Below are 22,357 nucleotides of genomic sequence, written 5' to 3'. Positions count from 1 at the left end.
GGTTGTGAGTTCAATCCTTGAGGGGGCCATTTAGGGATCAGGGCAAAAATTGGGGATTGGTCCTGCTTTGAGCAGGGGGTTGGACTAGGTGACCTCCTGAGGTCCCTTCCAACCCTGATATTCTATGATTCTAAAACTTCATTGAATCAAGTGGAGGTGGGCTCTGAAGAGAGTTGAATCCATGTTTAGACAAGTCCTTGGGGCAGACACCCAACGTTTGATTGGCCTGGAATATGTCAAGTACCTCTCTGGTGCTGTAAAATTAACAAATTGTGTTGGATCAAAGGAGCAGATTAGGGGGAGGGAGTTGGGGTGTGATTCCTTGTGGAATGAAGGGGGCGCCCACAAAGGGAAGGGAGACCATTTTGGGAGGGGAGGGGTGAGTACCTTCTTTTATAACACTGGGTCTCTGCAAAGCCAAAGAGTTAATCACAGTGACTGAGCCCTTGAAATGCTTTTCCTCAGTGGGAGCAGTTCTCTCCCTTGAGCAGAGAAGACTGCAGCCCCTGGCACGGAGTGAACACTTTTCAAATATTTTCAGTTTTTTGCACAACTGGCAAAGACCCTCCAACCCTCACCCGCTAAGCTGAAGCCTGGCGTTTGTTAGAGGGGATTTCAGCACTTGTCCTGTTGGACAAGGATCGTTCTTGTGCACTGTAGCCAGGGGCGTCTTCACAGGGCAGCAACCTGAAGTCCAGCTGCTCTGCCATTGCGCCCTTTCTCCTCAGGTCTAACTTCAGGCAGCCTAACAATAAATCCTTTGGTAGGGCTGGAAGCTTCTTCCGAGGCTTGAAATGCAGGTGCAAGAGAGCCGGAGCGCCGCGTGAGAAAGGCCCTGCATGGCAGTTGGGAATTAGCCCAGTGTGGTGATTTCTCCAGCAGTGGGAGCCACCCTGGGCAGGGGCCTGGCACGCGTGGCTGCCCACTTTGCCGCCTCGCTCTTGGAATAACGTAGCCGTTTGGGGGGGAACTTGGTGGCCAGGAAGATTCTGTACAAGTCGATACTTTACCCACGACGCTGCTGTGATTTCTCAGAAAGAAATGAGAGCCAGCCTGAAGCAGAGGGATTCACTTGACCTTGCCTGGTCTAGACCAGTGGTTCTGACAACAGTTCAACCGCTTCCCCAAGTCCAAGCTGCTCCAGTGGCTTTAAACAGGTGGCTGGCCAGGTAATGCCAGCAAGGTTTTCCCGCTGCGTGGGCCCGGCCCAGCCAAATCTGACGTGTCCTGCAGGAGAGCCTCAGTTGCTCTGGGGTGCCACTAAGGACCTGCCTCCACTGGCATTCCCCAAGCACCGATTGCAGCAGCTTCACGTTCGACTGCCCCAATGGTCTGCAGCAGCAGCTCCTCGGGGTGTTTAATCAGCCACTTTCCTCCAAGCCTCCAGCCCCACAAAATGGGCCATTTAAACTGCTGCCCCCGTTTCCTGGGTTAGAGCCTAGGTGGCTGCAGGGGCCTGTCAGCAGCCTGGGACAGGGTCAAAGCTCAGCTGCTTTGGCCTTGTCTTTTCCTTAGCACCACAGCTGCTCCGCGAGCTCTCCGGGGCAAAGGGAAAGGGATGTGCTGATAGCGTGTACCATCTAGTGGCTCAAACATGGCCCCGTTGGGAGTAGGACTGCTTGGGTTCCATTCGTCTGTCTGACCTTAAAAAATCCCCGTGCCTCAGTTTCTCCCTGTTTAAAATGGAAAGATTCCGCCCAGGAGTGGGGTGCGAGGCTTCACGGTTTGTGCTTTGAGCTGAAAATTGCTGCGCACGCACAGTAGGGGTTGGAAGACAAGCCCGGGTGCACCGCTTTCCCCTAGCCCCCCTGGAATGCCTTCTCTCGGGGGTGGCCGCTTGTCTGCTGTGAAAGGCTGGTGCTGGCTGCAGTGAGCAGCAGAGGAAAGAGGAGGGCCAGATCCCAAAGGGGTCCTGTGACTGTCATGTAGGAAGTCAGTGGGCGATAGGCAGCTTGTGGTGAGCAGTGATCCGAGTCCGCCCAGGGCGGGGAGCAGCAGTGCGAGGGTGGGGGGAGTACCAGAAGGCTGAACGGGTGCCAGGAGAGATAAGAGTTGTTATCACAGGCCTCTTGCAAGGGGAAATGCCAGTCCGACCATCCCCCCATAGAAATACCACACCTAGGGCCTGCTCCTGCAGCTCAGCGAGCTCCTGGGGGGCAGGGGCTGAGCCTGGGGAGACCAGGCCAGTCTGCTCGGCGGGTTGCGAGTGGAGGAGAGCAGGTGAGGGATGACAGGTCCAGCTGGTGTCCTCCAGGGTGGGTGGGACTGGCCATAAAGCGCGAAGGCCGCCAGGCGTGGCCGTGCCCCAGGTGTGCTTTACAAGGAACTGCCTTGGATTTTACTGCCATTCCTTGCAAGAGCCAAGTGCCTCGCATGCCACTGATCAGCTGAGTGACCTTGGGCCCTGCCTTCGCCTCCCCAGCCCGCTTGCTCCTCCCAGCCGTGCCTCTAGCTTGGGAGCTCTCCGAGGCAGGGGCTGGCTCCACCCTGGGTGCGAAAGGGTCGCCGCAATGGGGCCCAGATCTTACGTAACTAATAATTGTGTAACTACCCAGGCTGCCAGCGCCCCGGGGCTGAGCCCCCCGCTGGCCTTTTTCCTTCTCGTGCGCCAGCACGTGTAAGAAAGGTTTTGCTGTCCTGGTCGCACCTCGGTGAAGCCTCTGTACCCCACTGGGTTTCCCTGGGTGTTGCTGGTTGGTTCAGGGATTGCACCCAGGGAGCAGTTCTGCTGATGCCCAAGGAGGAGCAGGGTCCAGCCTGTGTTGGGCTGGTTCTGCAGGGCTAATAAGAGCCCATAGCCCCTAACCCTAGCCGTTAGCATCCAAGTGCACGGGGCGCTGGGCTTGTGGGTAAGAAAGGGCCAGTTTACACGGTCGCTTTGCAGAGAAGAGCTGTGCTTGGAGGATGGGCCAGGCCCACAGTAGGTAGCCTGGCCACCAGTTCTGCTTTTCCAGGCCATGAGGAGCCAGCAACAGGTCTGCTGCTAAAAGGCCCCTTCTCGTAGCCAGTCGCCCCCGCTGGATGCAGCTCAAGCTGAGGTTGCTCTGGGCCGGAGTCCCACAAGCAAATCTCTGCGTGCTGCCTCAGGGTGACAGATGCGAATCCCTCCCAGCGCTCACTCGCGAAGTGGTGGCCCAAGACCAGTAGATTGCCTTGCCACCCATGGGTGCTGCTGTCTGTTACCGGTGGTGGCGTTTTGGCACTGGTGTGAATGCTGGGTGAGATCATGCAGATGGGTTAACAAATGTCATGGGTTTGTTGTACTCCAATCCCAGGATCCATCATGGGAGGCAACTAACGATATGCACCAGCAGGCATGCTGATTGGCGAGACCGCCCCATTGCCTTTGGCTGAACCATCATGGCTACATTATGCACTTCAGCGTGTGGGTCACATCCTCTGCCTGCGTGTGTGTCCACCCATTTATCCCTGGCCAGGCTTTTAACCCACGCCAGGCCGGAGCTGGAGTGCGAGGAGGGCCCAGGAGCCAGCAAGGGCTTGCGGGGAGCCGTATCAGTGGAAGTGAAGTGTTTATTGGAAGACAGTCAAGTGTGGAAAGCTCTGTCCGATTTTCCACTGCCGGGCTCTGGAGAGCGTCTCCGGCACGTCCCGTCTGAGGGGCCATTTAAGGAGCTTATTGTTAGAGAAGCTCCAGGCTCTGTACGCCACATGCCAAGCTCAGGGTTCGGAGCCTTGCTCTGGTTCTGCTTGAGCTTTGCAGGCACTAGGGTGAGGTCCTGCCCCCTGTACACGCTCTGGATGGAGACAGCTAGCGTACGCTTTCCTCCCTTAGCTCCTGATTTTTGCCTTTTCCAGGGAAACTGGCCACAGTGCTGGAGGGTGTTGAATGGTATTTAGCATTTTACAAACACTGACTATTTAATCTCCGCAATCATGTTGATGGATTCGGGCTATTCCCCGTGGGGAAACTGAGTCACAGAGGGACAAAGTGACTGGAGAGGAAAGAGTTGCTTTGGAAACACATCTGGTCTGAGGTGCTCAGACAGGTATGGCCAAGCAGGCTCACTCTGCCGGAGGTAACACTGGTTGCCCACTGGTTGCAAGTGGGGAAATTGAGGCACAGAGGAACGTAACTCGCCCAAGGTTACAAAGTGAGTCAGTGGCAGAGCTGGGAATAGGACCCAGGAGTCCTGATTCATAGGACAGGAAGGGACCTTGAGAGGTCTCTAGTCCGGTCCCTTGCACTCACAGCAGGACTAAGTATTATCTCGATCACCCCTGACAGGTATTTCTCCAACCTGCTCTTAAAAATCTTCGAAGATGGAGATTCCACAACCTCCCTGGGCAATTTATTCCCGAGCGTAATCACTCTGACAGTGGGGAAGTTTTTCCCATCAGGAATCTGTATCTTGGGACGAGTGGCTGCAGGAGGGAACACAGTGTACAAGGCTGCTATTCTGGGGTCATGGCCCGCAGGGCAGTGACTAAACGAGGGTCGTGCTGAACACGCTTTCCCAAGCGATGGCTCTGGCTCAGGGCGAAGCAGGGGCAGGCCGGGGGCTGGGAAAGGCCATGCAAAAGAGAAAGGGAAAGCAGCTGTTTAGGCAGCGGAATAACCAGGCATTAGGAGCATTTCCTGTTTAGTAAATATAACGCAGGATCAACAATGGGGCCGCAGGAAAAACCTTCCGGGAAATCAGCCCATCTCCTAGCCAGGGGCCTGGGCTGAGATGCTCACGTAGCCCCCACGCAATGGGACACAGGCCAGGCTAGGGCCACCACGTGGCACTGACCAGCCAGGTGCCCTGCGGCCAACCCAAGCAGGTCAAGCACTTGAGGCGCACCTGGGAGAGAGGTGCCCTAGCCTCTGTGACCAGCCCCAGCCCCTTCTGCCCCACTCCCTCCAGGGAAGGCATATGCTAGGCACTCAGCAAAGCAGTGTCCCTGCGGCTTCTAGCGCCCGGTCCAGGTGTGCGAAGCGGGGGCCTTTGGGCTGCCCTGTGCCTCCCTGTCTCGCCATCCCCACCCCTACGCTAGCCAAATGAACTAGGCGGTGACTAGCCATCTGTCGGTCATCTGCTAGCCCCCTCCCGCCCAGTGTTAACGCTGGCTCCCCTCACTGCAGGAGCGGCCCCGAACCCAACATTTGCAAGGCAGCACCATGGAGTTAAACCTCCCTGGGCTGATGCTGTGCCCTCGACCTGGCTGCGAGCTCAGACGCCAGCTGGGACAGGGCCATGTCGCAGGGCTCACTGGCAGGAGTCTGGACTCCTAATGCCCCCCTCCCCGTCAGTCCCCGCTCACCCGGAGGGAACAGGCTCACCTCGTGGTCCTTTGTCACCCACTGGATTCCAAATCCCAGCCCCCAGCCCTGCTTTTTCAGTGGCCTTTTCGGGGCATCTGAATTAGTGCAGGACGTGGAGGGGGGGCTGCAGCAGCTCTGCCCTATATGCCCTGGGCAGGGGAGGGGGCCTCACACACATAGGGTGCATGTGCCCCTGGCATGGGAGCCACGCAGCCCACAACATGGCCAGAACCCACAGTTACTACAAGGTACAGAACTGTTCGTTCAATGTGTATTCCCTGCCCCTGGTCTCTGAGCTCAGCGGTAGCCCCATTTTACACGGGGGGGAGACTGAGGCACAGAGAGGGTGACACGGCTGGCTCAGATTCACCCAGCCAGAGGGGATTGGGGCCAGAGGAGTCCTGGCCCCAATCCCCACCCCTGCTTTGACCCATTAGCCCCCGCACGCTACGCCCGGAGCTGGGCCTAGAACCGGAGAGTTCTGGCTCTGTGCCCCCCCCAGCTCTGACTACTCCAGCGGGGGCTTGGCTGCACGAAGGGGAACCCGGCCAGGGGTGGGGGTGCTCCCAGCCAGCGGGAAGAGGGCACGGAACCTGTCAGCTGGTGGGGAGGCGGCGTGGGGCTGGGCACCAGGGTTAGCCCCCACGTCTCAGACACAAAGCAGGGCCGTGTGCTAGGCAGCTCCGAGCTCTGTGTCCCTGGCACCAAGGAAGAACGCAGGGGGATGTGGCTGGGGGGCGAAGGGGGGAAACACCCCTATTCCCTTTGTGTCCGGACAATGACTGACCCAGCCCCAAGGGCCCTGATGCCCCTGGCATGGCACCTTTCCACCAGTCTGGCCTTTGGTTCTCGGTTCCCCAGCCAAGGCCCTCCGGCTCCTGTCTCTGCATACGCCGGGCCAGCAGCACCCCACAGCGCTGAAAGAGCTGGCTAAGGACAGTCTAGGCTGCACTCTGGGGTCACCCCCCAGCCACAGTAGCATGGTGAGCGGCTACTAAACCCAGCTGTGGGCCCAACGCCGCGGGGCGGGAACCGCCAGGCCCGGCGCATGCCAGGGGCTAGGTTTGGCAATTGTCCCTGCCTATCGGACACAGCTGAGCATGGCACTGCAGTTTGGGCGTGTGGCCCTTGGCCGTCCTGGCCCCAGGGACCCCGGGAGTCCCGCCAGGCAGGTTCTCGCTGGGGAGGAAAGCGAAAGCAGCTGACGTGCCGGTGTGCAGCTGGAGCGCTGGGCGCGAACCAAGCAGAGGTCAAGGTCCTGGGGCTCGGGTGCAGCCTTCCCATGGGGTAGGGGGCTGGTCACGGGCGTTCCTGAGCCAGCAAGACGCCGGTCTCAGCCCCACCACATCCTGGTGCCCCGCCCAGAGCCGCCAGGAGCTAGGCCTGCAAGGCGCTGAGTGAGGGGATGCGGGGGGAAAGCTTGGCACCCAGCAGCACCCAGCAGGTAAGGGGGTGCTGGGCCCCGGGGGACTGTGGGGAAAGGGAATGGGGCAGTTGAGGGAATCTGGGCCATTTGGGGGGTGGGAGGCGGAGGAGGGACTGAATTGGGGGCTGGGTGAGGGACCTACCCAGGGGATCCTGGCAAATGGGGTGCTGGGGCCCTGAGGGCTCCTGGATGCAGGGAATGGGATGCTGGGGGCTGTCTCTGCCCTGGGTACAGTCTGAGCCCCCTCGCCCAGTCCCCTCGCTGTGCAGACCCGACCCCCCCCAAAACTCGTTCCTTTTCTCAGCCCTTGGTCCCTCTTGCCCCATCCCCTGCTGCCTGCTTGGGGCGGGGGGGGGAGGAAGAAACGGTCCGTCCCTCTGCCCCAGCCACGGGACCTGGGACGGGGGGGTGCAGGCTTGGGGGAGGGGGCTGGCAGGGCTGCCCCGGGGGGGGCGGGCTTGGAGGAGGGGGCTGTGGGGCAGCCCCGGAGGGCGGGCTTGCGGGAGGGGGCTGGCCGGGCTGCCCCGCGCTGTCTCTTTAAGAGGCTCCAGGCGGAGCTGCGGGGAAAGTCCCGGGCCGGACAATGCGCGAGCCCCGGGCAGCCTGCGCCGAGCCGGGTCCGGGACGCGGCCCCTGCACGAGCCCCCGCCTGCAGGTACCGGCCGGGCTGGGGCTGGGGCTGGGGCTGGGGCGCGGGGGGGGGGTGACTGCGCCCCCCAGGGGACGGCCCGGGGACGGCCCGGGGACAGGGTGAGTCTGCCCCAGGCTGGGGTGGAGTGGGGGGCTGCCCCCCCCCCGCGGCAGGGAGCCCCACGGCTGGCACCACGCGTGAAACAGCCCCTCCCCCCGTGACCTGGGGTCCACCCCTCCCCTCCGGACGCTGCGCCCCAAAGCCCAGCCGGGGCAGGCTGGGGCCCCCCCAGGGCTGGAGGGACCGGCTGGGCACGGGGTCCAGCCCCTGCCACCCGGGCATCAGTGACACCTGGGGTGAGTGGGCCACGAGCAGATCCTGGCCCGGGGGGGGGGGTCCCTGGCCCCCAGCCCCTGACTTACTGGATACTAGCAGGGCCCCCCCATCCTCTCATCCAGGCCCCATGGGGACAGGCCCTTTGCCCCTTGGTGCCGCAACGGGCACTGGCCAGATGACAGGAACAGGACACCACAGCCGGGGGGGCTTGGCGTCCTCCAGCCCCTTGGCTTTAAATGGGGGAGCCTAGGCCAGCCTCTGCCCCAAGCCCCCCCAGCGACCAGCCCTGCCTGACCAAGGAGACCAGTGCCCCATGCCCATGGCCAGCGCAGTGCCGGGATGCCCAGGCTTGTGGCCAGCAGCGGCTGCCTCCAAGAGTGGAAGGTCTGGCTTGGCTGAAGGTGGGTGATGCGTGGGGAGTGGAATCGCCTGTGGGGAGCAGAGGCCTGACCCACATGTGGGCTGGGACCTGGGTCTTTCAGCCCCTGGCCCCGAGAGCCCTTCCTGGCCCCCTGCTGCTCTAGAGAAGCCGGTCCCAGCGGGGCAGCTCCCTGTGCCCAGAGCACCCCCGGCGGCCGCAGCTGGCAAACGGTGAGCCCGGCCCAGCCTCCCTGACCCACCTGCGCCCTGCACAGAGCTGAGCACCACAGCCAGCCCCCAGCTCCTGCGTGCCCAGGGCACTGGCATGGCGGCTGGCTGGGGGCATCTTGGGCCCGGTACCAGCGGGGCTCGGCTCGTGGGTGCAGCGCTCAGTCCGGGCAGCGAGGAGCCGGGGTGGGGGGAGGAGCACTGGCAGCTGACGGTCGCTGCAGCCCCAGAGAACAGCCTTGACCCCTGAGGCGGACTGCATAACCCTTGCGGCTGGCTTACGGCTCCCGGCTAAGGGGGGGCTGTGTTTAGCAGGGAGTCTGTGTCCACGCTGTCAGTGGGGGGGCCCAGGGTGCCCAGAGCGGGGAGCAGGTGGCAGCTCTAACTGGCGCTATTCCCCTAGCGCGGCCCCGGCCCCGGCCCCAGCCATGGGCGAGTGGAGCTTCCTGAGCTCGCTGCTGGACGCCGTGCAGGAGCACTCGCCCATGGTGGGCCGGTTCTGGCTGGTGGTGATGCTGATCTTCCGCATCCTCATCCTGGCCACGGTGGGCAGCGACGTCTTCGAGGACGAGCAGGAGGAGTTCGCCTGCAACACGCTGCAGCCAGGCTGCAAGCAGGTCTGCTACGACAAGGCCTTCCCCATCTCCCACTACCGCTTCTGGGTCTTCCACATCGTGGTGCTGTCGGCCCCTGCCCTGCTCTTCGTCATGTACGCCATGCACCAGGGCGGCAAGCTGCGGCAGGGCCAGGAGGGCGGCCCCGCGGGCCCGCCCCGGCTGCAGCCCAGCCAGCGGGCCCACCACATCCGCACCTTCTACCTGGCCAACGTGGCCATGCGCATCCTGGCTGAGACCGGCTTCCTGGTGGGCCAGTGGCAGCTGTACGGGTTCCACGTGGAGCCGCGCTTCACCTGCCAGAGCTCGCCCTGCCCCCACACGGTGGACTGCTTCGTGTCCCGGCCCACCGAGAAAACCATCTTCATCCTCTTCTACTTCCTGGTGGGCGTGGTCTCCGCCCTGCTCAGCCTGCTGGAGCTGGCCCACCTGCTGGCCAAGGACAGGTGCCAGGGGCAGGAGGCCGCCAAGCCCCCGGCCACCTCCCACGAGCAGCAGGAAAACTGGTCCAACCAGGCGCACGAGCAGTGCCAGCAGTTCCTGCCCCCGGGCGAGGGGGGCGCCAAGGGGGCGGCCTGCAGCGTCCCCAACCACTACGAGCCCTCGGCCCCGTTCCGGCCCCAAGCCCCCTCCAAGGGCAGCATGGCCTCCCGGCCCGCGGCCAAGACCGATTTGGTGGTCTAGGGCTCACGCTACAGCCCAGCTCCCATCTGTGCCAGTCACCGGGCCTTCCGCTTAGCAGGGTCGCCGCGGCAACACCAGTGACCCGAGCGGGACGTTCTCAGCCCTGCTGCAGCTTCAGTGGCCCTGAGCAACCTTCCAGCTGTGCCCTAAGGGCCCGGGGCCCACAGTCCGTACCAGCCCCGTACAGCCTGGCAGAGGACGCACAGAGGACCCTGAGCCTAGGGCACAAAGCCCCTTATGCCACGAGCAGCAGGAAAGGAGCTGGCTAAACTACAAGGAGTGACAGCGTGGCCCAAGGCTTAGAGCATTGGGCTGGCACAGGGGAGAGCTGGGGGTCTCATTCCGGCTGGTGTAGGCGACCAGACGACGGGCAATGAACTGACCCAGCCCCTCTGCCTGCTGCTCGGACGGGACGGTTCCTGAAGACAGGAAGATGGGCGGGGCGGGCAGGGATGGGGGGCTCTGGGGCCAGGCGAAACGGTGTCGCCAAATTTTATACATTTGTGTGAATAAACAGAAGAAAACTTTTTAATTAAAAAACCTGAGCCCAGCCGGTGATTTGCGAGCAAGGTTGGTGCCGTGGCGTGAGCCGAACGGCAACTCGGTCCCACGGTGGGGGACACGCTGCCCTGGGCTAGGGCCATGTTCTCCCTTCGTTTTCACACTTTGATTTGGAGCAGGAGCTAAATTCAACCTGTCCTGTCAGTGACACACTCCCTCTGCCCGAGTGCTCGGAGGCTCCACCCTGGCAGAGCTGGGCAAGGCCGGGCAGGGCTTGCTGCCCAGAACCGAGCCTTGGCAGCACTCACCTCTGTGGGGAGAGATACTGGCAGTGCCCCGTGTTGGAACCAGATTCCAGGCCGTCCCAGCGTGCCGTGTGGCAACAATTGTTCTGGCCACGCCGGGCATGCGGCCGCAGACGCCTGTGGGCTTAGCGGCGGCTGAGGGCCTGCGATGCCCGTGCATGGGGTGGAACCTGGTGTCAGACGTCAGCCCTACCCTGTGTGGGCTGGATACGGTGACAGAGGTGTGGGGGGAGCCCAGCAACAGAACAGCAGGGGGCTGCAGGTCAGGGTTGAGGGGCGCTGGCAGGGGGTGTGCCAGGGTTCCCATTAATCGCGTGGTGCGTGGCCGTGGGCCTGTGGCAGCCGCGGGCGTGGCAGTGGGGGCTCTCACATTTTGGGAGGGCGCGTGTGGCTGTCTGGCTGCCAATGCAGGGGGCAGGGGCTGGCTGTGTGCCAGGTTCCCCTTGTCTCCTGTTTCCTGTTGCAGGAGGGTGGCTCCACACCCAGAGGTTAATGGAAAAAAAGGCAGAAAAGAAAAACACCAACCCCCCTCCCATGCCAGATCCTGCACAAGGGCCCCCCCATTAACCCTCTCATGGCTGCACCACTGCCCAAGCCAGGACTCCTGGGTTCTGTTCCCAGCTCTGCCCGTGACGCACCATGGGGGAGGCTCTTGCTGTGCCTCAGTTTCCCCAGCTATAGTGCTGCAGGTGCCTGGGCGAGGCTGTATTAATTAGGGCTGTCAAGCGATTAAAAAAAATTAATTGTGATTAATTGCATGCTTAATTGCACTGTTAAACAAGAACAGAATGCCATTTATTTAAATATTTTTGGATGTTTTCTACGTGTTCAAATATATTGACTTCAATTACAACACAGAATACAAAGTGTACAGGGCTCACTCTCTATGTATTTTTGATTACAAGTACTTGCACTGTAAAAAAAACAAAAGAAATAGTATTTTTCAGTTCACCTAATACAAGTACTGTGGTGCAATCTCTTTATCATGAAAGTCGAACTTACTAATGTAGAATTATGTACAAAAAATAACTGCATTAGAAAGTAAAACAATGTAAAGCTTTAGAGCCTGCAAGTCCACTCAGTCCTACTTCTTGTTCAGCCAATCGCTCAGACAAACAAAGTTGGTTACGTTTGCAGGAGATAATGCTGCCTGCTTCTTGTTCACAATGTCACCTGAAAGTGAGAACAGGCGTTCACATGGCTACTCTTGTAGCCAGCGTCGCAAGATAGTTACATGCCGGATGCGCTAAAGATTCATATGTCCCTCTATGCTTCAAGCACCATTCTGGGGGATGTGCGTCCATGCTGATGACGGGTTCTGCTCGATAACCATCCAAAGCCGGGCAGACCGACGCAAGTTCATTTTCATCATCCGAGGGGAGATTTTCCTTTTGGGTGGTTCGGGTTCTGTAGTTTCCGCATGGGAGTGTTGCTCTTTTAAGACTTCTGACAGCACGCGCCATGCCTCGTCCCTCTGAGATTTTGGATGGCACTTCAGATTCTCTTAAACCTTGGCTCCAGGGCTGTAGCTATTTTTAGAAATCTCACATCGGTACCTTCTTTGCATTTTCTCAAATCTGCAGTGACAGTGTTCGTCAATCAGACGGGCTGGGCCGTCATCCGAGACGGCGAAAACCCGAACTATACGGCAGAATGCGGGTAAACCAGAGCAGGGGACACCCAAGTCTCCCCAAAGGAGTTCGGTCACAATTGTAATTACCGCATTAGTTTTTTAACAAGTGTCATCAGCATGGAAGCATGTCCTCTGGCATGGCGGCCGAAGCATGAAGGGGTGTACGAATGTTTAGCGTATCTGGCATGCGAAGACCTTGCAATGTTGGCTACAAAAGTGCCATGCGAACACCTGTTCTCACTTTCTGGTGACACTGTAAACAGGAAGCGGGCAGCTTCGTCTCCTGCAAATGTAAAACCCGTGTTTGTCTGAGCGATCGGCTGAACAAGAATAGGACTGGGTGGACTTGCAGGCTCTGAAGTTTTACATGGTTTTGTTTTTGAGTGCGGTTATGTAACAAAAAACCCCCAAATTTGTAAGTTGCGCTCCAGGATAAAGATGCTGCACTGCAGCACTTGTATGAGGTGAGTTGAGAAGTATCGATTTGATCTTTTACTGTGCAAATCTCTGTAATAAAACCGAAGAGAAGGGGGAGCACTGCGCAGTGTGTTCTGTGTTGTAACAGAGATCAGCGTCTTTGAAAATGTAGAAAAACATTCAAACTCTTTAAGACAGCACAGTTGGTATTCTACTACCAGGGCGATTAATCACGAGACGTTTATTGACTCAATCGTGTGAGTTAACGACGATTAAGCGACAGCCCTACTATTAAATCATCTGCTGGGGGGGGCAGCTTTGGTGCCCCTGGTGCCCAGAGCAGCAGGCCCATGGGGCCGAGGATGCTTTAATTTAATAAGCCATAACCCTGAAAATGAGCAACCTGCCCCCCATCCCTGGGCAGGACCCGCCTGGCCCCAGCCCAGCACTGCCCTCAACATGCCGGGGCGGGCAGCGGGAGCTGGCTCAGGCAGGCCCTGGTCTCCCCTCTGGGCAGCACCGTGCGGCCCCTGCCCGCACAAGGGGGGGTCGGCGCTTAGGGCTGCGCTCATCTAAGCAGATCCTGCCCGTCCCCGGCGAACCAGGTCTGCCCAGCGCCCGCTGCCAGCCCAGCCAGTCTGAGCCTTACCCGCAGGGTCTGGCCCATGGCCCCAATGCCCGGCTGACACTCATGGCTCAGAGTCGCCCGTCCACCAGCCCCGGAACGCTACCCCCCGTCCCCCGAACTCCCACCACAGGGTGTCTCTCAGGTGAGGGCAGCTGCTTTCCTGGACTCTGGGCTGTTGGTGCTTCTCGCCCGCCCCAGCCCAGGAATCTCCCCAAGCGAGACCCACCCCACCAATTCTCAGCTGGTCGAGCTCGGCTTCGCTCCCCCCGAGCAGCCTAGGGTGTGACTGGCCCGGCTGCGTGGGGCACCCAGCTGGAGTTGGGCAGGGTGTGAGGAATACACCAACCTGGCCCCCGCGCTAGCAGGGCAGGGCGCTGCGACCCAGGCCCCTCCCTCCCGCCCCCCCAACCCCCCGCTACAGCCAGTGCCCCCCCCATTCCCATTGCAGGGAAGACACCGCAAGGGGATGTGCGTGTGGTGGGGGAGGAGGACCGCCAGGGCCAGGGAAGCAGCAGACGTGACAGGGAGCTGGTATAACGAACGCCATCAGCCCCCAGCCTGGCCACCCCCCGGCCTGGCCTCCTGCCAGCCCCCATCTTCACCCCAGGACCCACACCTTGGCAGGAATAGGCCAAGCAGGTGAACAAGCAGCTACCTCCAGGCAGAGCCCCCCGGGCACTAAGCCACCCGGCCAGCCCCTCGTCCGCCCCCCACAGTGCCACCCGCCAGCCCTTCTACGTGCCCCCAGCAGATATCTGTGGAGGTCGCTGGTCCTCCCCCAGAGAAACACACTTCAAATCAAACAGGCCCCCTGCCCGAGGCAGAGACTGACAGGCCGCGTCCAGTGCCCCCTAACTGGATTTCATAGGAATCAAGAACAGCCCAGTGGCATGGGGGGGGGAAATAGCCCTGGGGGGAGCCTCTTTGGGTTTGTGTTTTTCTTCCTCTTTCAACTTCTCCCCAGAGATTCCAAAGCCAGGACAATCTCAACAACAAAAAAATTTAATAATAATAAATTGTGTGGACCCCGTCCCCCCCAGCCCCCAGCCCCGCCCCCACTTCACATCCAGAACCGGGACCCCCCCCTTGCCAACTGCAGCACATCTCTAAAAACCCCTCCCGACTTTTACAAAGTTTTTAAAAGGTATTTATAGATATTTATAGCTATTTATAGATATATAATCTGGCTTTGTCTGGCTTTGCAAGGAATCGGCCTCTGGTTCCTGGGGGTGTTTCTGGGTTGACCTGACAAGCGAACTGGATTGTTGTTGGTTTTGCTGGTGACGACAGGTGTGTATGTGTGTGTGTGGGGGGGAACGTGGTGGGGGTGCACGTGACGGCCACAATCAGCTGATCGATTTTGCTCATGAAAATTTTAAACAACAACAAACGTTTCCCAAACCGACCCACTCCCCTCAACCCCCCCGGAAACACTTGAAATGCAACTCAACCAAACGACACTTCATCTTCACATGGGTGCAGCGCCCCCCGGCCGTGGGCCGGACCCCTGCGCCAGTGCGCTGGGGGGGCGAGTGGGGGGGAGCGGGGCGCTAGTTTGCTCCAACCTGGGTACGAACGTCAGTCGCTGGGGGTCTGTAAACCAGCCCCAGCCGATCCCAGCGAGGGCTCCGTGCCCCCCGCAGAGCCAGCGGCCCCCTGGCAGTGCCCACGGGATCCACTTCTGATTCTACAGAGGAGTCCGTCACAAATCAACAGGGAAGCCATGGCCACGGCGTGTGCTGGTACGGACAGGAACGGGCTGGGGCCCGGGGCCCGGGGCGGGGGGTGGCCCGCGGCCGCGTCACCTCCTCCCCCTCCTCCTCGGCTTGCCATGCGGCCCTCGGGCCTGGCAGCAAAGAGCAAGAACGGCGTCCTGCCGCCGGCGCCGGCCGCGGCGTCACGGCGAGTGGGTGGCCGGGCTGCTTCTGTTGGAGCTGGGCGACAGGCTGGGGCTGCAGCTGCCGGGGGGCGGCGCCAGGCTGCTCACGCGGGAGGCGCCCGGCTGCCCGCCCAGCGTGTCCAGGCCCTCCGAGTTCTCCAGCATCTCCTGGATGAGGGGCGGCATGGAGCCGGGGATCTCCATCTTCAGCGTGATCACCCGCTCGGCGCCTGCGGGCAGACGGGGGCAGATGGCTCAGCGCGGCCCTGCCGGCTCCCAGCCTGGCCCCCCACAGGGGACGGCGTGGGGCCAGGCTCCGGGGGCCTGCCGTGGGGGGCAGAGGGTACACGGGGGTGGGGGATGCTTGGAGTCACCCTCTCTGCACTCAGCCTGCGCCCCCCTCCCTCGGACACACACACTTTGGGGGAGAAACCCGGCCCCACGGCCCGACTCCAGCCCAAATCAAAGTGCCCCACTGCCTGGTGGGGGGGAGAAGCACCAGCCCCAGCCCCTCCCCTCGGCCCCACCCCCCCAGGCTCTCCCCCCTCACTCCCCCAGCCCTTCCCCTTGGCCCCAGCCCCCCCGGGCTCTCACCCTTGGCGCTGATGCTGCGCAGGTCCGTGATCTTCATCAGCATCTTGGGGAACATGTGGGGCTTGGTGGGCCTCCTCTTCCTCACGTAGATCTTCAGCGCCTCCAGCAGCGGCTCCTGCAGCTTGTCCACCGTGTTGGCCTGCTCCAGGTCCTGGCGATCTGGGGGGGGCAGGGGGCGGGTCAGTGCCGGGGCCGAGCCCCCTCCCCAGGCACCGCAGTGCAAGGGGCCGGGATCCCAGCCATGAAGCCAGAGTCTAGTGCCCAGCTCCCCACCAGGGGGTGCTGTCGAGCAGGACTCGGGACCCCAGCGGAGGGAGCTCGTTTGTTGTGGGGGGGGTTGTTAATCAGCCCCGAGAGGGCCCAGAGCCTGCTGGGAACCCAACACCCATCTCCCCCCGGGCCCCCGGTTTGTTATTGTCGGGTCCCGTCGGGACACTGGAGAGCTCTGGCTCAACCCCGATGTGGAGAGACTGCGACAGACCTCCCAGGGGTAGGGGAGCCCTGTCCCGGGCACCGCCAGCACCCCCCGGGCACCCCCCGCCCCGGCTCTCACCCCCGCAGATGAGGCAGATGGCGCTGAGCAGCCCGGTCTCCGCATCGTCCATCTCCAGCGGGAGCAGCTGGTTGGCGAAGGCGAAGACGAGGTCGGTGAGCGGCCCGAACCCAGCGTTGTGCATCTGGGTGCGGTTCAGGGTCAGCCCGTCCGAGAAGGTCATCGTGTCCTGCTCCGGCGTGTAGCGCGTACAGATCCGCAGGATCTGGGGGGAGCTGGGGTGAGTGCGGCCCTGGCCCCCACTACCTCCCGGCCCTGCCCCCTGCCCTCCAGCCCTGCCCCCACTGTCTCCCGCCCCTGCCCCCCACCCTCCTGCGCTGCCCCCCCACTGTCCCCAAGCCCTGCCCCCTCTGCCCTCCAGCACTGCCTCCCAGCCCTGACCCCCAATACTCCCCAACCCTGCTCCCCACTGCCCCCTGGCATCAACCCCACCCCATGATCCCTGGTCTGCCCCATCTGTGCCCCCGGCACAACCCTCAGTGCCAAGAACCAGCCCTCCAGGGGACACTGCCTGCAGCTGGCCAGGCAGGGAACAACACAGTGCCCAGGGTCAGTGGTGCGGGGGGAGCTGGGGGGCTCACCAGGATGTCCAGACAGGCGGCCTTGAGCAGGGTGATCTGGTCGGCGATGGTGAGCGTGGTGAAGCCGGGCAGCTGCTTGGCGAACTCCACCGTCTTGATGATGCACTTGGTGGAGAGTTCACTGAACTTGTCCCACAGGTCGATGTCCAGTGAGACTCGCTGCTCCGAGCTGTTGTTCTGCAGGGACGTGCCGGCCACGGTGAGCGGGAAGGGGAGGGCCGGGGTCGGTTCCATCAGCCCGTCACCCCACGGGGTGGCCCTCATGTACCCCCCTGTCCCCCGGCATGAACAGCGCTCTGCCCTCGCAGCACCTCTCAGTCAGCACTTAACTAAAGATGCAGGGGGCTCACTGTACAGCTGAGAAAACTGAGGCACGGGGCGGGGAAGCAAGTTGTTCAAGGGCATGCAGAGAATCAGGGACAGAGCTGGATAGAACCCAGGAGTCCTGGCTCCCAGCCCCCCTGCTCTAACCACTAGACCCCGCTCCCCTCCCGGAGCTGGGGATAGAACCCAGGAGTCCTGGTTCCCAGCCCCCCTGCTCTAACCACTAGATCCCGCCCCCCTCCTGGAGCTGGGGAGAGAACCCAGGAGTCCTGGCTCCCAGCCCCCTGCACTTTTTGCTGTCAGCCCCCTGGGCACCCCAGGCCAAGGCAGCAGGGGGCTGGGAACACAGACCCTGGGTAGAGCGTGGAGCGAATGGGGCACTGGCAGGGATGTCAGGCCGTGCTCACAGCTAGGCCAGCTGGGGGAGTGAAGCTTCCCAGATGCAGCCTGCCCCCCGGAGCTCCAGCCCCACTTCTGTGCACCCGAATCCTGATCCCAGCCCCCCAGGCTGCTGCCCCTCACTCCCGCCCCGCAGCAGTGTCCCCCCGAGGCTGGGGCGACAGCCGGGCACTCACCGTAGTGTATTTGCCGAGCTGGCACAGGGCGGGGAACGTCTCCTGATGGGCTTTGCGCACTTTCTCAATGAGATCCTCCACTTCGGGCGTGAGGACGTAGCTCTCCGAACACTCCTGCTTCGGCGCCTCCTTCTTCTTCTTGTTCCTGTCGTTCCGGACGGCTGGGGGGGGAGGGCAGGCGGGTGAGTGGGCCGGCCCCGATGCCCCTCGGCGCACCCCCCCTTTCTCACCGCCATGACGGGGGGGGTCACTCGCTGGGCACCCCCCCGGCGCCGAGAGCTCAGCGATCACAGACTGTGGCGGGCAGCGAGCCCAGCCCCTCGGGGCGTCGGTATCAGCAGCCCCCCCTAGCGTAGGGGGGCGGGGCCTGGAGAGAAGCCCGGGAGGGGATTGGGGGGGCTGTATGGGGGGTGAACTGGGGGGACTGCATGGAGGGGGGAGGTGAGCCCCCTGCACGGTGAGGACCAACAGCAGACGCTGCCCCACAGCAAGACACAGGCTGTGCCCCAGGAGCCCCCGGGCTGCACAGACCCAGGCCCGGTGACCAGCCCCACACAGCAAGTGGCAGAGGCAGGAATTGAACCAGATTCCCCCAGTCGGATGCCCTAACCGCTAAGCCAGCCTGCCCCTGCCCTGTACAGAACAGACCTGATCTCCTCCCCTGGGGGCAGGGCGAGCACCGCTGGGTGAGCCAGGAGCTAGCTGGGGGCCAGGGGTGAGCTGGGGGGTGAGGCGAGCTGGGGGCGAACTGGGGCGATCAGGCTCCTGGGGGCTGAGGCGAGCTGGAGGCGAGTTGGGGCCGCGGGGGGAGCTGGGGGACGGGCGAGCGGGGCCCACGGCCTCAGGCGGTTGGAGCAGCCGAGCTGACAAATGGCAGCGAAGCCAGAAGCCGCGCACACGGCTCTTTAACAAGGCGCCGGGGCCATCAGCAGCCGATTACGGTGACAGGCCATCGCTCAGGCCGTGTGCCGAGGGAGGGGGACCGGGGCTGCGGGAACCACTCACGGCTGCTCGGCAAACCCAGCACCGTGGAGAGGAGCGAAACGCGGGGATCAGTCGGGGAGGGAACACTGCAGCTGTGACCCGGCGTTCATCATCGGGCCAGGGCACGGCCCAGAGCCAGCCGCATCGAGGCCTCAGCTCATCCCCCGCCCCGGCTCCATGACACCCGTCGCAGCCAGCGGCTAGCACCCCAGGGCGGGGCAGGCTGGGAAGGGCCCCCAGCTGCAAGCTGGCCCCCTCCCCACTCCCCAGGCAGGGTCCCCCCCAGCCGGTCTCTGAGCACACTCCCGCCCCGGCTCAGGGGCACGGCCGGGCCACCGCAGCGGATGGGGCAGGAACCTGGGGGGCAGGATGCCTGGGTTCTCCTGGCGGGCCCCACGAGGCGGGGGGCGGGGCCAGACAGCTGCACCCCCTTTGGGCTCTGCAGAGCCAGGCAGCCGCGAGGGCGGGTTTACAGGCGGGCGCCATGACAACTGGCCTGCAGACGCCGGGAGGCCCCTGTCAGCGTCATTTATCTCTGACATCATCAATCACGGGTTGCCGGGGCAACGGCCTGGATCCCGCAGGAAGGGAAGGGGCCCAGCTCTCGGCCTGACTGGGAAGCCCCCGACCCTCAGCCTGGGGGGGGGGGTCACCGGTGCCCCCCCCTCCCGCCCGGGCCGGCTCGGTGACTCCCACGCCGGCCTGCTCCCCGGAGGGTGCAATGCCGGCTTTCTGCCTCCCCGGCCCGGGCGCCCCCAGGCTCCCCTGTGGCCCCCCGCGTGCCCGGAGGGGGGAGGATTTCAGACCCACGGGGGGGGGGAAATCGGCTCTTTCCACCTCTCCCGCCTCCCGTGAAACGAGCCAGGGGTGGCTCAGCAAAGCGCTCGGGGGCCTGTCTCCACCCCCACCCCCCGGGCCATAACCCCGCAGCCTGCCCCCCATGCCACGCCCCGCCGGGGCCATAACCCCCCAGCCTGCCCCCCATGCCATGTCCCCGCCGGGGTCATAACCCCCAGCCTGCCCCCCATGCCACGCCCCCCTGGGGCCATAACCCCCCAGCCTGCCCCCCATGCCACGCCCCGCCGGGGCCATAACCCCCCAGCCTGCCCCCCACACCACGTCCCCCTGGGGCCATAACGCCCCAGCCTGCCCCCCATCCCACGCCCCCCTCCCCCCGGGGCCATGGCCCCCCCCGGCCCCCCCCCACACTCACACTCCTTGGACATGCCGACGTCGAAGCACTTCTGCAGGCGGCAGTACTGGCACCGGTTCCGCGTCACCTTGTTGACCACGCAGCTCCTGTCGCGGTGGCAGGTGTAGGCCATGTTCTTCTGGATGCTGCGGCGGAAGAAGCCCTGGAAGGGCCGGTCAGAGCCCCGGTGAGCGAGGGGGGGCAGCCGGGGCACCAGCTGGCCCCCCTGCCCCCCCCCCGCTCCGGTGCGGCGCCATGGCAGGATGAGGCCTCCCCCGCCCACGGGGTTTGGCTTTAATTACCATTAAAAAGGCCCCCCCGCCCCCCCCGCCGGTCCAGACCCAGCGGCTCCCCCTGCTGGCTGCGCAGCTGCATGGCGGTAAAACCGGACAGGGTCGGAGCTTCCGGGGGGCAAAGGAGCAGCAGGAGCCCGGAGCCAAGTCTGGAACCAAGTGTACAGCCCCTTGCGCCGGGGGCCCCCCGGACCCCGACCAAGATGGGGGCTCCCCTGGCGCCGGGGGCCCCCCGGACCCTGACCAAGATGGGGGCTCCCCTCGCGCCGGGGGCCCCCCGGACCCCGACCGAGATGGGGGCTTGCTATCAAGAACAGAAGCACCCCAGGCAGAAAATGGAAAGAGCGTCACCAGCTTTTCACGGATGGGGAAACTGAGGCACGGAGCGTCTGTGGCAGAGCTGGGAAGTGACCCCCCGCCCCCAGCCCCACACCTAGGCCGCAAGGTCTCCTTCCTCTCCAGGAGCCAAGAGGAGAGCCAGGCCGGTGGGATGGGCCCAGAGGGGAGATTGGCCGTGGGCGCTGGAGCCAGGAGACGTGTGAGACTCCGCAGCCAGACGCTCCTCCTCCCCCGCCCCCGGGCTGGCCCCGGCCCAGCCGCTGCTGGAATGTAACTCCGACGTGCTGAGGGATACAAAGCAGCTGAGCAAGGAACCCCGCACATCCGCGCTGAGGGATTAATCCCGGCTCCCATGCGCCCCCCTCCCGGGGTGGGACACACACACGCACAACGGGACACTCGGGGGCTCGGTGGGGGAGCTTTAACCGGCTGCGCTTGAGGACACACGAGAGCAGGAGACTGCGTGTGAGCGACTCTGAGACACGCACCCAATCCGGCGCCCTTCACCCTGACCCCTACGCAGAGACGGTGACGCCAGCCGAACAGGGCCGGAGCCAGCGGCTGTTGCACTGTTTAGCGCTAATCCCCAGCAGAGCCAGGCTAAGCTCCACACTGCTCGCTGATCCGCGAGGCTGGGGCAGGGGGTGCTCTCCTGGGGGGCCCTGAGCTGCACGGACTGGGGCAGTGCCCCAGTGCAGATACACGGCATGCCACGCAGCGCAGCCCCACTGCAGGGCTGTAATGGGTGTGCGTGGGGGGTGCCTAGCGGTTAATACAAGGAACGGGGAGCCAGGACTCTGGGGTTCTATTCCTAGTGCAGACACACTGGCAGACCTTGGGGAGGGACTTCACTTCTCCCCATGCCTCAATTTCCCCCTCACCCAAGGAATGGTTTACGCTGCCCTCCAGCCTCAGGGCTGAACCGTCAGCAAAGCCCCTGGTCTGGAGGCTGCTGCTCAGCGGGGATGGAAGAGGGAGCCCCCTGCCCTGGCCAGCCACAGGCTGGGAGCGTTTTGCAGCAGGATGCAGAGCGCAGGGTGCCACGCCCAGGCCAACCACGGGTGATGGGCACTGGGGACAGGCGCCTGGCTGGCGGGGGCGGGGGGTCCTAGATGTGAATTGGGTGGAACAGCCAGAGAAACACCACAGCCGCCAGCCCCCCATGCCAGGTCCAGGGCGGGGTGGACACCTGGCGCCCCCTGGGGGCTGGGCTAGGAATGGGGGCACTGCTTTACGGGCAGGAAAACTGAGACTTCGAGGGGCCTCGTTCAAGTGCGCGGGTTCCCGTGACTGAGCACGGAGCTGAGCACGTGGCCCGGGAGGCCCATCAGCAGCTGCTTTGAGGCGAAGTGACCCACGGCAGGCGTGGGGGCGCGACTGGAACCCAGGACTCCTCATCCCCTTGTCTGAACCAGACCGGCGGTCACCCCTCAGGGAGCTGTAACCTGTAACCATCAGCCCCCTCTCCATACCTGCTACCCGGGGCCCCCCAGCCCTGCCCCCCAAGCTCCCTGCTAGCCCCGCACTCACCTTGCAGCCCTCGCAGGCGCTCACCCCATAGTGGTAGCCCGAGGATTTGTCCTGGCACACAAAGCAGGGCTTGTAGATCCGGGGCAGCGGGGGTGGCGAGGGGGGGCTGGGGACGATCTCCTCGGAGCTGGTGCTCTGCGTCTCGATGGCTGTGGGGAGAAGGGGAGATGCGCTCAGGGGTCTGGCTGCTGCGTTTGGAGAGGCCTGTCCCCACCCACGGGCACCCAGAGGGACTCTGCCCCATGGCGGGCGCCCCGCATGCAGCAGGGCATTGGGAGGAGACATCGGGGAGAGGGGAGTTGCGGCAGGAAATTGCGGGGCAGGGCAAAGCCACTGGCAGGGGGGTGGAGGAGCCAGAGTCTGCTCCCTCCCCACTTCACGGGACCCTGCCACACGGCTGGCCATGCTGGGCACAGAGGGGAGATGCCTACGAAGAGCCATGGTCTGCTCTTGGCATGGGGGGCTGCCCCTGTGCTGGCCTGGC

The 22,357-nt window shown here is 63.3% G+C and overlaps 2 protein-coding genes across 4 annotated transcripts in view; one reads left to right on the top strand and one right to left on the bottom strand.

Moving 5' to 3' along the window:
* The first annotated feature begins 7,998 nt into the window (after positions 1-7,998).
* Positions 7,999-9,545, top strand: GJD3 (gap junction protein delta 3). Its single transcript, XM_077806532.1, has 2 exons — positions 7,999-8,057; positions 8,642-9,545. The coding sequence occupies exons 1-2, from the start codon at positions 7,999-8,001 to the stop codon at positions 9,543-9,545; spliced, it is 963 nt and encodes a 320-aa protein (XP_077662658.1).
* Positions 9,546-14,106: 4,561 nt separating this feature from the next.
* Positions 14,107-22,357, bottom strand: part of RARA (retinoic acid receptor alpha) — a 64,689-nt gene continuing 56,438 nt past the window's right edge. For all 3 annotated transcript variants that reach the window (XM_077806393.1, XM_077806392.1, XM_077806394.1), the window contains 7 exons: positions 21,874-22,022; positions 19,733-19,874; positions 17,536-17,696; positions 16,637-16,813; positions 16,056-16,260; positions 15,503-15,661; positions 14,107-15,138 (listed from right to left, as the gene is read on the bottom strand). In XM_077806393.1, the coding sequence (XP_077662519.1) occupies positions 14,927-15,138; positions 15,503-15,661; positions 16,056-16,260; positions 16,637-16,813; positions 17,536-17,696; positions 19,733-19,874; positions 21,874-22,022 (1,205 nt within the window). In that variant the 3' untranslated portion in view covers positions 14,107-14,926. The remainder of the gene's footprint in view (positions 15,139-15,502; positions 15,662-16,055; positions 16,261-16,636; positions 16,814-17,535; positions 17,697-19,732; positions 19,875-21,873; positions 22,023-22,357) is intronic.

This window comes from Eretmochelys imbricata, chromosome 27 (genome assembly GCF_965152235.1).
Source record: "Eretmochelys imbricata isolate rEreImb1 chromosome 27, rEreImb1.hap1, whole genome shotgun sequence".
NCBI classification, from domain to species: domain Eukaryota; kingdom Metazoa; phylum Chordata; order Testudines; family Cheloniidae; genus Eretmochelys; species Eretmochelys imbricata.
This window is presented reverse-complemented; position numbering and strand designations above follow the sequence as displayed.

Bases quoted from the DNA above. Each gene is read 5' to 3' on its own strand.
- GJD3 (XM_077806532.1), top strand. From the start codon at position 7,999: ATGCCCAGGCTTGTGGCCAGCAGCGGCTGCCTCCAAGAGTGGAAGGTC. The intron at 8,058-8,641 runs AAGGTGGGTGAT...TAACTGGCGCTA, and splicing joins TGGAAGGTCTGGCTTGGCTG to TTCCCCTAGCGCGGCCCCGG.